The sequence below is a fragment of the Hyla sarda genome, chromosome 6, assembly GCF_029499605.1.
Source record: "Hyla sarda isolate aHylSar1 chromosome 6, aHylSar1.hap1, whole genome shotgun sequence".
In the NCBI taxonomy this organism is placed as follows: domain Eukaryota; kingdom Metazoa; phylum Chordata; class Amphibia; order Anura; family Hylidae; genus Hyla; species Hyla sarda.
Window position 1 is genome coordinate 301,635,617 of NC_079194.1, and position 14,484 is coordinate 301,650,100.

Here is a 14,484-nt window from a genome sequence, read left to right on the forward strand (position 1 = left end):
TCCCCTATCCTTTGGATAGGGGAATAGATGTGTAAGCACCGGAGTACCCTTTTAACTTTCTGGCACCAGTTGATAAAAAAAATAAATAAAAAAAAAAGGTTTCCACCGGAGTACCCCTTTAAGATTTGGTGCTAACGCTATGAGAAAAAAGGATATGAGACAAAGTAAATTTGGTTCTATAAAAGTGTCAAGACGTTGAGGAATCTGAAGGAATAAGTGGTTGTACTGGCAGGACATTCATTGGATTACAGGACTGGTCACTTACAGTATATACTCAGGATATATTCTGGTTTCGGGAGGAAAGCATAAAAGCTGTGAATGTTTAAGGAAAGGAAGAAGGTTAGGATTTAGTGCTAACTCTCCGAAAAAGGATGTGCTCAGTGGTCACAGCACAGGACTATGGGGTCCGGGCCCCAGGGGGTTACAGCACAGGGCTATGGGGTTCAGGCCTTGGGGTGTCACAACACAGGGTTATGGGGTCCGGGCCTTGGAGGTCACAGCACAGGGTTATGGGGTCCGGGCCTTGGAGGTCACAGCACAGGGTTATGGGGTCCAGGCCTTGGGGGTCACAGCACAGGGCTATGGAGTCTGGGCCCCAGGGGGTCACAGTACAGAACTATGGGGTCCGGGCCTTGGGGTTCACAGCACAGGGTTATGGGGTCCGTGCCTTGGGGTTCACAGCACAGGGTTATGGGGTCCGGGCTCAGGGGGTCACAGCACAGGGCTATGGAGTCTGGGCCCCAGGGGGTCACAGTACAGAACTATAGGGTCCGGGCCTTGGGGGGTCCCAGCACAGGGTTATGGGGTCCGGGCCCCAGGGGATCACAGCACAGGACTAAGTTCCAGAACTTCATATTGGCCTAGACCATCCAGATCACAGAGTTGCCCTTTAACATGGCGGTCACATATCAAGCTTGTACACTGCGTCATCTTAATGTAGCCGGGTCCGGAGAGCCGCAGCGTAAATAATCCTTCCAGGAGTTTCTGCTGTTTTTTAATTCATGTTTTTTTTTTCTTCTTATCAATATTTGATTCCCAAATAAATGGATGGTGCGGTGTTAATTATTTCTTCGTGTTCCGGGGAATGAATACATTGCGGCTAAACGCGCCTCCATTAAGCTTCCCGTCTTGTGGCACGCGCATATTTTATTTACACATCTGTTTGCCTTTGCAATTCTTTATATTTACGTTTTCATTATAGGGCGGACGGGATAAAAACGGATAGCGCTCAATGCTGCAGGCGTCAGCGGATTCTAGGACGGCACAACGAAGGCCGAGCCTGTCTGTACAGAGGATTTACAGTGGTGCAAAACTACAACTCCCAGCATGCCTGGACAGCCGTTTGCTGTCTGGGCATGCTGGGAGTTGTAGTTTTGCAACAGCTGGAGGCACCCTGGTTGGGAGACACTGCTTTAGATTCTGCAGTCTCACTTTGTCCTAGGCATCACTGTGTATTATCCCTGTACTGTGGCATCACTGTGTATTATTCCTGTACTGTGATATCACTGTGTATTATCTCTGTACTGTGACATCACTGTGTATTATCCCTGTACTGTGACATCACTGTGTATTATTCCTGTACTGTGATATCACTGTGTATTATCTCTGTACTGTGACATCACTGTGTATTATCCCTGTACTGTGACATCACTGTGTATTATCCCTGTACTGTGACATCACTGTGTGTATTATCCCTGTACTGTGACATCACTGTGTGTATTATCCCTGTACTGTGACATCACTGTGTGTATTATCCCTGTACTGTGACATCACTGTGTATTATCCCTTTACTGTGACATCACTGTGTATTATCCCTGTACTGTGACATCACTGTGTGTATTATCCCTGTACTGTGACATCACTGTGTGTATTATCCCTGTACTGTGACATCACTGTGTATTATACCTGTACTGTGACATCACTGTGTATTATCCCTGTACTGTGACATCACTGTGTATTATCCCTGCACTGTGACATCACTGTGTATTATCCCTGTACTGTGACATCACTGTGTGTATTATCCCTGTACTGTGACATCACTGTGTGTTATCCCTGTACTGTCACATCACTGTGTATTATCCCTGTACTGTGACATCACTGTGTATTATCCCTGTACTGTGACATCACTGTGTATTATTCCTGTTCTGTGACATCACTGTGTATTATCTCTGTACTGTGACATCACTGTGTGTATTACCCCTGTACTGTGACATCACTGTGTGTATTACCCCTGTACTGTGACATCACTGTGTGTATTATCCCTGTACTGTGACATCACTGTGTGTATTATCCCTGTACTGTGACATCACTGTGTGTATTAGCCCTGTACTGTGACATCACTGTGTGTATTAGCCCTGTACTGTGACATCACTGTGTATTAGCCCTGTACTGTGACATCACTGTGTATTATCCCTGTACTGTGACATCACTGTGTGTATTATCCCTGTACTGTGACATCACTGTGTATTATCCCTGTACTGTGACATCACTGTGTATTATCCCTGTACTGTGACATCACTGTGTGTATTATCCCTGTACTGTGACATCACTGTGTATTATCTCTGTACTGTGACATCACTGTGTATTATCCCTGTACTGTGACATCACTGTGTATTATCCCTGTACTGTGACATCACTGTGTATTATCCCTGTACTGTGACATCACTGTGTGTATTATCCCTGTACTGTGACATCACTGTGTGTATTATCCCTGTACTGTGACATCACTGTGTATTATCTCTGTACTGTGACATCACTGTGTATGATCTCTGTACTGTGACATCACTGTGTATTATCCCTGTACTGTGACATCACTGTGTATGATCTCTGTACTGTGACATCACTGTGTGTATTATCCCTGTACTGTGACATCACTGTGTTCTCACTGTACTGTGACATCACTGTGTATTATCCCTGTACTGTGACATCACTGTGTATTATCTCTGTACTGTGACATCACTGTGTGTATTATCCCTGTACTGTGACATTAGATTGGCGGGTGGTAATCTCTGTACAGAGCTTCAGAAGATGTTGGCGCTATAGAAGCAAAGGACTTTACTACGTATGATGCTGCATTTGAAATGTGGATGTGGCGCTCACCCCCTCCGCTGTAGATCGCTCGCCCCCCTCCGCTGTAGATCGCTCGCCCCCCTCCGCTGTAGATCGCTCGCCCCCCTCCGCTGTAGATCGCTCGCCCCCCTCCGCTGTAGATCGCTCGCCCCCTCCGCTGTAGATCGCTCGCCCCCCTCCGCTGTAGATCGCTCGCCCCCCTCCGCTGTAGATCGCTCGCCCCCCTCCGCTGTAGATCGCTCGCCCCCCTCCGCTGTAGATCGCTCGCCCCCCTCCGCTGTAGATCGCTCGCCCCCCTCCGCTGTAGATCGCTCGCCCCCCTCCGCTGTAGATCGCTCGCCCCCCTCCGCTGTAGATCGCTCGCCCCCCTCCGCTGTAGATCGCTCGCCCCCCTCCGCTGTAGATCGCTCGCCCCCCTCCGCTGTAGATCGCTCGCCCCCCTCCGCTGTAGATCGCTCGCCCCCCTCCGCTGTAGATCGCTCGCCCCCTCCGCTGTAGATCGCTCGCCCCCCTCCGCTGTAGATCGCTCGCCCCCCTCCGCTGTAGATCGCTCGCCCCCCTCCGCTGTAGATCGCTCGCCCCCCTCCGCTGTAGATCGCTCGCCCCCCTCCGCTGTAGATCGCTCGCCCCCCTCCGCTGTAGATCGCTCGCCCCCCTCCGTTGTAGATCGCTCGCCCCCCTCCGTTGTAGATCGCTCGCCCCCCTCCGTTGTAGATCGCTCGCCCCCCTCCGCTGTAGATCGCTCGCCCCCCTCCGCTGTAGATCGCTCTCCCCCCTCCGCTGTAGATCGCTCTCCCCCCTCCGCTGTAGATCGCTCGCCCCCCTCCGCTGTAGATCGCTCGCCCCCCTCCGCTGTAGATCGCTCGCCCCTCTCCGCTGTAGATCGCTCGCCCCCCTCCGCTGTAGATCGCTCGCCCCCCTCCGCTGTAGATCGCTCGCCCCCCTCCGCTGTAGATCGCTCGCCCCCCTCCGCTGTAGATCGCTCGCCCCCCTCCGCTGTAGATCGCTCGCCCCCCTCCGCTGTAGGTCGCTCGCCCCCCTCCGCTGTAGGTCGCTCGCCCCCCTCCGCTGTAGATCGCTCGCCCCCCTCCGCTGTAGATCGCTCGCCCCCCTCCGCTGTAGATCGCTCGCCCCCCTCCGCTGTAGATCGCTCGCCCTCCTCCGCTGTAGATCGCTCGCCCCCCTCCGCTGTAGATCGCTCGCCCCCCTCCGCTGTAGATCGCTCGCCCCCCTCCGCTGTAGATCGCTCGCCCCCTCCGCTGTAGATCGCTCGCCCCCCTCCGCTGTAGATCGCTCGCCCCCCTCCGCTGTAGATCGCTCGCCCCCCTCCGCTGTAGATCGCTCACCCCCCTCCGCTGTTTATATTCTCCAGTTCACATTCTCTTCTGTCTCTTTTGCTTTCTAATATTCTGCTTGTAATAATGTGACCATTGATTTTTCCCATGGACTCCTCATAACTGTGATGGTTTATATTGTATATCGCTCGGTCGTGTTACTTTGTATCTCGGCTTCTATAATAAAGGATACATGTATCTCATCCCTGGGTAATAAAGAATGGAGTCATCTCCAACCTGGGCTCCTCCAGCTGTATCAAAACTACTACACTCAGTGTGCACAGCCAAAGACCATCAGGGCATGCTGGGAGGAGTAGTCCTGCAACAGCTGGAGAGCCCCAGGTTCTCTACATTCCTAGAGCCCTATAACAACCAGTGATTTCAGTTTTTAGAAAAGGAGATTAATGTATCCTGGATAATGTGTTATTCATAATTTTGTATTATTTGTATTATGTTTATGTATTACTATTGTATTATTAATTAGTTGTAGTGTTATTATTATTATTTATTATTATTTGTATTATTATTTTATCATTATTATTGTATTATTATTGTAGTATTATTATTGTAGTAGTAGTAGTAGTATTATTTAGTTCTTGTTGTATTTATATACATCTATAAAGACATTGAAACTTAATTTTGCAGAGGTTTTTTTCCCCATTGATTTCAATTATACCAAGTATGTAAAAAAACAAAAAATAAGATCTATTCTACATCTTTAAAAAGTGATCCGACCTGTCACAGATTGGACAGAAGTGTGAACAGAGCCTAATGTTGGACACCCCCTTTAAGAGTGGAGTGACATGTAACGCTTCCGCTTGCGGAGGCGTTATGTGTGACCCTCTAAATGAGAATCTGCTACAATTGTATCCAGTGAAGACAATTCTCAGTGAGCTCAACAGACCGTACTATAATCATATACGTTACCTGCTCTGATACATTGTAGAAAATCCTCTGGACAGTGGAGAGATTTGCACTGCCGGTGTATTTGCTGCTGCCGGGAGCTCGCTTTGCAGTTCATCTGCATCTGCAGCATGAAATACGCTGCGTATGGCTCCGTGTGACTCTGCCCTTAGGGCCTTCAGTTTCTGGGTGTGAACAAGTCACCATTCACTGATGGCAAGCAGAGATCTTGTTAATGGCGAGGAGTGGAGCCATTAGGAATATCAGAGGGTTGTAGCCCTGGAAACCCCATGTAGTATAATGTCAGCCCCTCTATCTAATCCTCAGGATGTGTTGGCATTATACACAGGGTAAGGGCATTGGCAGCAGCTGCCCAGTGTGCCACCCCCTGCCCCCGGCTCTGTTCATTACTTGACATGCAAACGTCTCGGCTGCCACAGTCCTGTTCAGAAAGCAGTAAAGCGAGTGATCTGCATTACATGTGAATTTTGTCACTGACCGCAAATTCTCTGCTTGTCTCCCCCAGGGAGTGATTCAGGACGTGAAACTCATCTTCATGCCGAATGGATACATAACACAGTGTCCAAACCTCAACCGCAGTAAGTGGAAACTATTCCTAATACAACATTATAATTCTAGTCCAGATCATCTGCTAATCCAGGGCCTATGTGCTTCTGACTGTGCTAGATCAAAGGGAGATTACTGTGTATGTAGGTGCAGCAGAGCTGGGTATGGCCACATTGGGATAGAGTTATAAATACGATCTGTTATTAGGGAACATAAGAATTATTCTAGTCTAGATCATCTGGTAATCCAGGGCCTATCTGCTCCTAGATGTGCCAAACCAAAGGGAGTTTGCTGTGTATGGCCACAGTGGGATAGATTTATTAATACTATCTGTTCTTAGGGAACATAAGAATTCTAGTCTAGATCCTCTGGTAATCCAGGGCCTATCTGTTCCTAGCTGTGCCAAACCTAAGGGAGATTACTGTGTATGTAGGTGCAGCAGAGCTGGGTATGGCCACATTGGGATAGAGTTATAAATACTATCTGTTCTTAGGGAACATAAGAATTATTCTAGTCTAGATCCTCTGGTAATCCAGGGCCTATCTGTTCCTAGCTGTGCCAAACCTAAGGGAGTTTACTGTGTATGTAGTTGCAGTAGAGCCCAAAGGGGCAGATTTATTAATATTATCTGTTCTTAGGCATGGATTACCAGATGATCTAGACTAGAATTCTAATGTTGCCTCAGAATAGATAGTATTAATAAATCCACCTCATTGTGCCAAACTCTGCTCTGCTGCACCTACATATAAAGGAAGTTTACTGTGTAAGTAGGTGCAGCAGAGCTGGATTTGGCCCAGTGGTGCAGATTAGAGATGAGCGAATTTACAGTAAACTTCACGAACTTCTCAGCTCGGCAGTTGATGACTTTTCCTGCGTAAATTAGTTCAGCCTTCAGGTGCTCCGGTGGGCTGGAAAAGGTGGATACATTCCTAGGAAAGAGTCTCCTAGGACTGTATCCACCTTTTCCAGCCCACCGGAAAGCTGAACTAATTTATGCAGGAAAAGACATCAACTGCCGAGCCGAGAAGTTCGTGACGAATCGAATTTACTGTAAGTTCGCTCATCTCTAGTGCAGATTTGTTAATACGATCTTAGGCAACATTAAAATCCAAATCTAGATAATTTGGTAATCCAGTGCCTATCTGCTTCTGACTGTGCTGAATCAAAGGAAGTCTATGTACCATATGTAGGTGCAGCAGAGCTGAGTTTAGTTTTAATGTGTCTAAATGTGTTTTTATTTGTGTCACATTTATTATGTATAGTTAAAGGCAAAGCTTTCAACATTTTATTTTAGGAAGTTTTCATTGAATCCTCCATCAAATTCAATTCAGATTTAAAGGCCAGTATGGATTCAGCCCTACACTAGCTGTTCCAGGTGCAAAGTGCAGGGACTCTTGTCTTTAATAGGAATCCCTGCTCCACTTGGTGCCCTATTCTAAGGTGCCATGGAAACTATGTACGGAGTATGTCACCAGTTACCTCATTTTGTCCAATAAGAGTAAGCAGTGATGCAAAGCAAATCCTTGCTTACTCGAACAATGTGGGGACTCCTGTCTTTTAATAGAAATCCCTGCTCCTCTACATAGTTTGGTTGCTGCTCTATTCTAAGTACTGAGTATGTCTCCACTTAACTCACTCTGTTCAAGAAGAGTTAGTATTGATGCACAGAGCATGTCCCAGCTTACTCTAAAGCTGCAGGGTCTCCTTTCTTTTGATAGGAATGCCTGCTCCTCTACAAAGTTTGCTTGGCGCCATGAAAACTGTTAAGGAGTATGTCACCACTTACCTCCTTTTTGTCCAAGAAGAGTAAATTGTGAGACATAGAGCACTTCTGCTTACTATGGCAAAGCAGGGACTCCTGGCAAAAGGTCAGGAGTCCCTGCTCCTATATGTACAAAGCAGGAGGCATTTGCTGTATGTGAACATTCATTGGGCCGAAAACAGCCCAGGGAGTGCAAGTAGTTACAGACCTTGGGTGGGGGCCTGTTTTACAAGGGGTGTGGCTTAAAAAGAAATGGGTGTGGCTTAAAAAGAAATGGGTGTGGCTTAGTGGTATGGAGGCGTGGCTTAAATACATTTTTGTGCTAAATATTGGCTGTGTGAACTGGACTGTTTTACACAAGGTTTTTACACGTTTCTCTTGTCTTGTCTTATGGAGCATGCCCGACCTGCAGCGATTTCCTGAGTCTTGTGCAAGGCATCATGGATCTACAGGAGCTGCTGGCGAAACTCACAGCTAAGGTAAGTGAATATGTGAGGGGTGGAGCAAGTGAGGGCTCCCCTGGGTGGTGGGCGGAGCTGTGACTACCTCTCAGCTGGAGAGAAGTTATAAGTTACATAGGGTGTAATGAGGGTGGATCACATATTGTGTGATACGTTCTGTGTATCTAAGCCTGGGATTTGTGATACTTTCTGCTGATATGGTATATCTGATCCTATTAGGTAGTTTTTTCCCAACCAGTGTGCCTCCAGCGGTTGCAAAACTACAACTCCCTGCATGGGAAATGCTGGGATTTGTAGTTTTGAAACAGCTGGAGGCACACTGGTTGGGAGATGCTGCTATAAAGTGAAATTCTGTCTTCTAAACCAGTGTATCTAATTCTATTCTGTGTGATACATCTGCTGAAAGTTAAACCTCTCGTATGTGAAACTGTCTACTGAGTCAGTGTAGCTAATTTTATCATGTGTGATACTGTCTTCCAAGTCTGGGTATCTAATCCGGTCACGTGTGATACTGTCTGATGAGTCTATGTATCTAAGCTTATCATGTCTGATACTTTCTTAGCAGATATTTCCCACAAGACAGACTTAGATACACTGAGTGGGTATAGTGAACACTGTCATATATTATACTGTTTCATGTATCTAAGCCTAATGAGCCGTACCTATGTTTCTATTCCTATCCTGTGTGAAACCGTATTCTGAGTCTGTGTATCTAATCCTGTCACTTGGGATAGCTTGCTGAGCAGATGCCAATAATACTATCATGTGCAATACTGCCAACTGAATCTGTGTATCTAAGCCAGTCATGTGTGATACATCTGCATAGCCCCTATAGCTCAACCTACCATGTGTAACACTCTTCTCATATATCTAAGCCTATCATGCTGAGCCCATGTTTCTTATCCTATCCATTAGGATATCCCCTCCTGAGCCTGTGTATCTAAGCCTATCATCACTGATACTGTGTTCTGTATCTAAGCCTAAAACATGTGATACATATGCTGATATGTGATACCGTCTCCTGAGTCTATGTATCTAAGCCTATTATGTCTGATACATATGCTAATCCACTGTGCCTCCACCTATCATATATGATAGGATCTCCTGAGTATATGTATCTAAGCTTATGATGTGATACATACGCTGATCTACTGTATCCTCATCTAGTATACATGATATGGTCTCTTGAGTTTATGTATCTAAGCCTAGAATATGTGATACACACACCATTGTAGAAGAACCCAATGGCTCAATCTAATGTAGATGTGACCTGTTTCCTGCGGTACATGAAGTTGGGGGGTGTAGAGCCGAGGTACTTCTGTGCCTCGGGGAGTGGTGACCTTGAGGTGCCGAAACGTACTGGATGTTATAACTCACTGAGTGAACGCTCTGCACCCTTACTCTTCACCTTTGGCACTCACCCTTTGTATCCCGACCTGCTGGATAGGATCAGGGACATTTTTATAGATCCGGCTGGATGATCGGGCAGTATATCTGCACTTATTCACTTTATTATTTTTTGTGTTTTGTCACTGTGCCACTTTTACGTGTTGTTTTGTACACAGGATTGTCAGGATGTGGTAGCCCTTCTGGGTGTCCCTCCTGGAGGTCTGGGGGAGGTGTGTGGCCTTTTGGTTCCTCACCATCCTGGGCATCTTGGCTTTGGTCAAGATGCCACCAGTATACGGCTCCTCGGCTGATACCTTGATTAACGTTTAGGTTGAAGCCAGGAGCATTTTCGGCCCCTTAGTAGCTTTGGCGAAAAGGGGCATTGAACCTGGATCATTGCAGGTGCCTTCTGGCCCGGAGGTAAAGGGTAGGTTTGTTGGGGGGCCTCTCTCCTGTCGGAGAAGGGCTTAGCGATAGACCGCATCCTTTGTGCACGTTTTTTTTAGTGTGACACGTTTGCACTTTGGGTGATAGAGAGCACGCGCCTCGGCTCTTAAAAAAAATAAAAAATAAAATATAGGACAGCCCAATTGCTCACCCCAGTATAGATGGACAACCCAATGTCTCACGCCATACATAAGGGTGGGAAACATGATCCCCTGTGCTGCCACCCTCATCCCTCTCTGTATCATGGGCTTCCTCTATGCCAGTGGTCCCCAGTTTATGACCTCATGTCTGAAAACTACAACTTCCAGCATGCCCTGATTCCTGCAGTAGTTTTGCAGCTGGAGTGTCACAGTTTGCAGTATGATGCAATAAAATCTCTCTGAGACGACCACCCGGAACTGCATTAAACAGAGGTCTTCTAGGGGGATAGTCTTCTCAAAGAAAATGGCCAATATGCATAATATATGGTGGGCTTCTAAATCTGTCATAATACATCTGTTCTGGATTAAAATGTGCTACATTTGTAACCTGCAGTACTACTTTTTACCACTACTATAGTCCTTGTCAATCATTTCCATAAATACTGATGCAACAGCGCCCCCTGCACCAACAATCCTCCCTACTTGCAATCCAATTATTCTTTTAACAATTTGCCATAACCTGCAGTAGCAGAATTTTTTATTTTCTCTGGAGAAACAGATGCTGGAAATGTTGAAGCCTTTGAAGTTTGTTCCCGAGTTGGACAATTTGTTACGTTCGATTAATATTTTGTTGTTACTTTGAAGCCTAATGTCACATTAAGGACATGATGGCGGCGGCGGCCCTCCATTCTCATCATGCCTCATTGTCAGGGAATGTTCTTTGTCGCTATCGATCCTCGCCTCATTCCTTCTGAATTATCCACGGCTTGAAGTGGCATTTTATATTTGTGTCGGGGTGATATGGGCGGTATCGACAGACTAATCATTTATCAATAGCGCCTCCTGCCTGCAATTATGTATATAAATGTTTCTATTCCATAATGAGAACCTTAGCTTATTCTGCAGACAGAGAAGTCACAATAACCCCCACTCGCCTCACCCACCCCCCGGCCCCCAGACGCATTTTAATTCAGAATGAATCTCTTGAAACACCAGATCATGTTCAGATATTGATCTGTGGATGAAAGGTGATGGAGAAGATAAACATCCCCGGGAACATGTGACGGCCGTTCCTTATAGAAGGCACCGCGACCGTCTGATGTGTAGGGACTAATGGCTGAACACATAGGAATAACATACATTAAATGACAGAATCCAAGATGGCTTCAAATATGAAGTAATTTCTATTATCACACAATTGTCTTAGTTTAGTCTATGTTTGTCCCCTGTTTAGTTTTTGTTTGTTTGTCCGAAATCCCCCCACGCACCCCCATCCCCCGCCTCACCTCCATTCTAGTGTGTGTTTAACTCCCTTTCTGGGTCATTTTTGCCACCATATTTTGAGTCATGTGTCTCCTCTCTGGGTTTTGATTCATCTTCTCTCTGGCTTTTTTTTGTTAACCCTTTGTGGCTCATTATGTGCCCTTGCTCCCCTGATCTGGGTCATGCTTTGCCCCTTCTCTATCTGGGTCATGCCTTGCACCCCCCCCCCCCCCCACCTTTTCCTCTCTGGTTCATAGTCCTCCTCCCCATCTGGCTTATGGTTTCACCCCCAACTCTTTCTGAGTCTAGGTGTGCCCCTTTCTCTGGGTTGTGGTTTGCCCCAATTCTAGGTTGTGCCTTCTTTTGTGAGTCATTGGTTTTCCTCCTATTTCGGTCTTGGTTTGAATCTCCCTGGGTAATGATTGGTCTTTCCCTTTTTTTTTGTGGTTCACTTGTCCCCTCACCCCTCATTTCTGGCTCATGGTTTTCTTCTTCCTCTGGGCTTATGTTTGCCCCCTCTCTGGGTAGCAATTTTCTCCCCCTTTCTGGCTCTCATGTTTTGCCCTCATTTCTAGATCTATAGGTAATGGTTTTCCCTTATCTATGGTTTGCTTCCCTTTCTGGGTAGCAACTCCCTTCCCTTTTTGGGTCATAGTTTGCCCCCTCTGTGGTCCTATATTTCTTGTTCTGCCTCTCACTGGGTAGTGATTTTCCGCTCTTAGGCTCACGGGTTTCCCCCATATCTGGGTTATAGCTGTCTTCTATCTCTAGGTCATGGTTTGCCCCTCTCTGTGTCACAGTTTGTCCCTATTTCTGGGCCACAGTCTGCTCCTTCTTTGGCTCATGACTTCCCTCCCTCTGTAGGTCATGGCTTGTCTTCATCTCTTGGTCATGATTGCCCCCTCTCTGGTTCTTGATTTTCCTTCCTCTCTGGTTCTTGATTTTCCTTCCTCTCTGGTTCTTGATTTTCCTTCCTTTCTGTTTCTTGATTTTCCTTCCTCTCTGGTTCTTGATTTTCCTTCCTCTCTGGTTCTTGATTTTCCTTCCTTTCTGTTTCTTGATTTTCCTTCCTCTCTGGTTCTTTATTCTCCTTCCTCTCTGGTTCTTGATTTTCCTTCCTCTCTGGCTCTTGATTTTCCTTCCTCTCTGGCTCTTCGTTTTCCTTCCTCTCTGGTTCTTGAACTTTGTTCCTTCCTCTCTGGTTCTAGATTTTCCTTCCTCTCTGGTTCTAGATTTTCCTTCCTCTCTGGTTCTAGATTTTCCTTCCTCTCTGGTTCTAGATTTTCCTTCCTCTCTGGTTCTGGATTTTCCTTCCTCTCTGGTTCTTGATTTTCCTTCCTCTCTGGTTCTTGATTTTCCTTCCTCTCTGGTTCTAGCTTTTCCTTCCTCTCTGGTTCTAGCTTTTCCTTCCTCTCTGGTTCTGGATTTTCCTTCCTCTCTGGTTCTTGATTTTCCTTCCTCTCTGGTTCTGGATTTTCCTTCCTCTCTGGTTCTGGATTTTCCTTCCTCTTTGGTTCTGGATCTTCCTTCCTCTCTGGTTCTTCATTTTCCTTCCTCTCTGGTTCTTCATTTTCCTTCCTCTCTGGTTCTTGATTTTCCTTCCTCTCTGGTTCTTGATTTTCCTTCCTCTCTGGTTCTTGATCTTCCTTCCTCTCTGGTTCTTGATCTTCCTTCCTCTCTGGTTCTTCATTTTCCTTCCTCTCTGGTTCTTGATTCTCCTTCCTCTCTGGTTCTTGATTTTCCTTCCTCTCTGGTTCTTGATCTTCCTTCCTCTCTGGTTCTTGATCTTCCTTCCTCTCTGGTTCTTGATCTTCCTTCCTCTCTGGTTCTTCATTTTCCTTCCTCTCTGGTTCTTGATTCTCCTTCCTCTCTGGTTCTTGATTTTCCTTCCTCTCTGGTTCTTGATCTTCCTTCCTCTCTGGTTCTTGATCTTCCTTCCTCTCTGGCTCTTGGTTTGGCACCATCCTTGGCTCATGGTTTTCCCTCCTCTTTGTGTCACCGTTTACCTTCCTCTATAGGTTGTAATTTGTCATCTTTCTGGGTCTTGGTTTCCCTCTTGTCTAGAGACAATGCCATGGTCACTTGCTGGACGTTCCTATGATTTACAACATATCTACATAGCTGGATCAGATCAGATGAATCTAGTCTGTGATATGGAGAATGATTTGCTCCTATATCCATTATTGTGTACTGAAACTTACAGATAATAACTAAAGTTCTCGCCAACTGCATGACTGACATTTTACTAATTTGGGGACAAATATACCCTGTATACCCTATACAGCACTGTCACATATATGAAGGCCACTGTTACTGAAGTTACGTTGTCTTTATACCTGATATATACTTTTATATTTACAGCTAAACTACGCAGAGACAAGACTAAGCCAGCTGGAGAACTGCCATTGTGAGAAGACCTGTCAGGTCCAAGGTGTAATCTACAGGGACCGAGACTCCTGGGTAGATGACGACCACTGCAGGAACTGCACATGTAAGGTGAGAAGACCCCGGCCTCCTGATCACTTCATTGTGGGGGGGACTGATGCCTTCATGTAAGACCTAAGATACTCCACATTGTGCCGCAGCATTTATCCAGTGCAGAGGAAAATTACAATCCATTGTGTGCTGCAGACCGCCCCCTCCCCTAACCTTGTAGTATTTGTAATAATTATATCCTTGAGAAACAGAGAATTTTCAGGAATTCATCTTATCGATTCAAGATGGGTTACCCGCTGAATCCTTTTGTAGAGTCATTGAAAAAAAAATGGGCATTACAGAGGGGCTGAACAAAGAAATACAAAGGAGAGAAACGATAGGTACAAACACTTCTCGCTGCAGTCACAAATGTAGATATTAACGTCCAATCAAAGCAATGAATAGAAAATACAGATATTTCACCATATATGAGTATAGTGCTATGTCATATATATAGATTACACCATATATGAGTATATTCTTGTCATATATATGTGTATATATATATATATATATATATATATATATATATGAGTATAGTGCTATGTCATATATATAGATTACACCATATATGAGTATATTCTTGTCATATATAGGAGTATAGTGCTATGTCATATATATAGATTACACCATATAGGAGTATAGTGCTATGTCATATATATATAGATTACACC

The 14,484-nt window shown here is 45.8% G+C and overlaps 1 protein-coding gene across 3 annotated transcripts in view; it reads left to right on the forward strand.

Moving 5' to 3' along the window:
* NELL1 (neural EGFL like 1) overlaps window positions 1-14,484 on the forward strand; it is a gene marked incomplete in the record, with an annotated part of 690,696 nt that overhangs the window by 249,529 nt on the left and 426,683 nt on the right. For all 3 annotated transcript variants that reach the window (XM_056527924.1, XM_056527922.1, XM_056527925.1), the window contains 3 exon segments: window positions 5,833-5,905; window positions 8,032-8,114; window positions 13,697-13,831. In XM_056527924.1, the coding sequence (XP_056383899.1) occupies window positions 5,833-5,905; window positions 8,032-8,114; window positions 13,697-13,831 (291 nt within the window).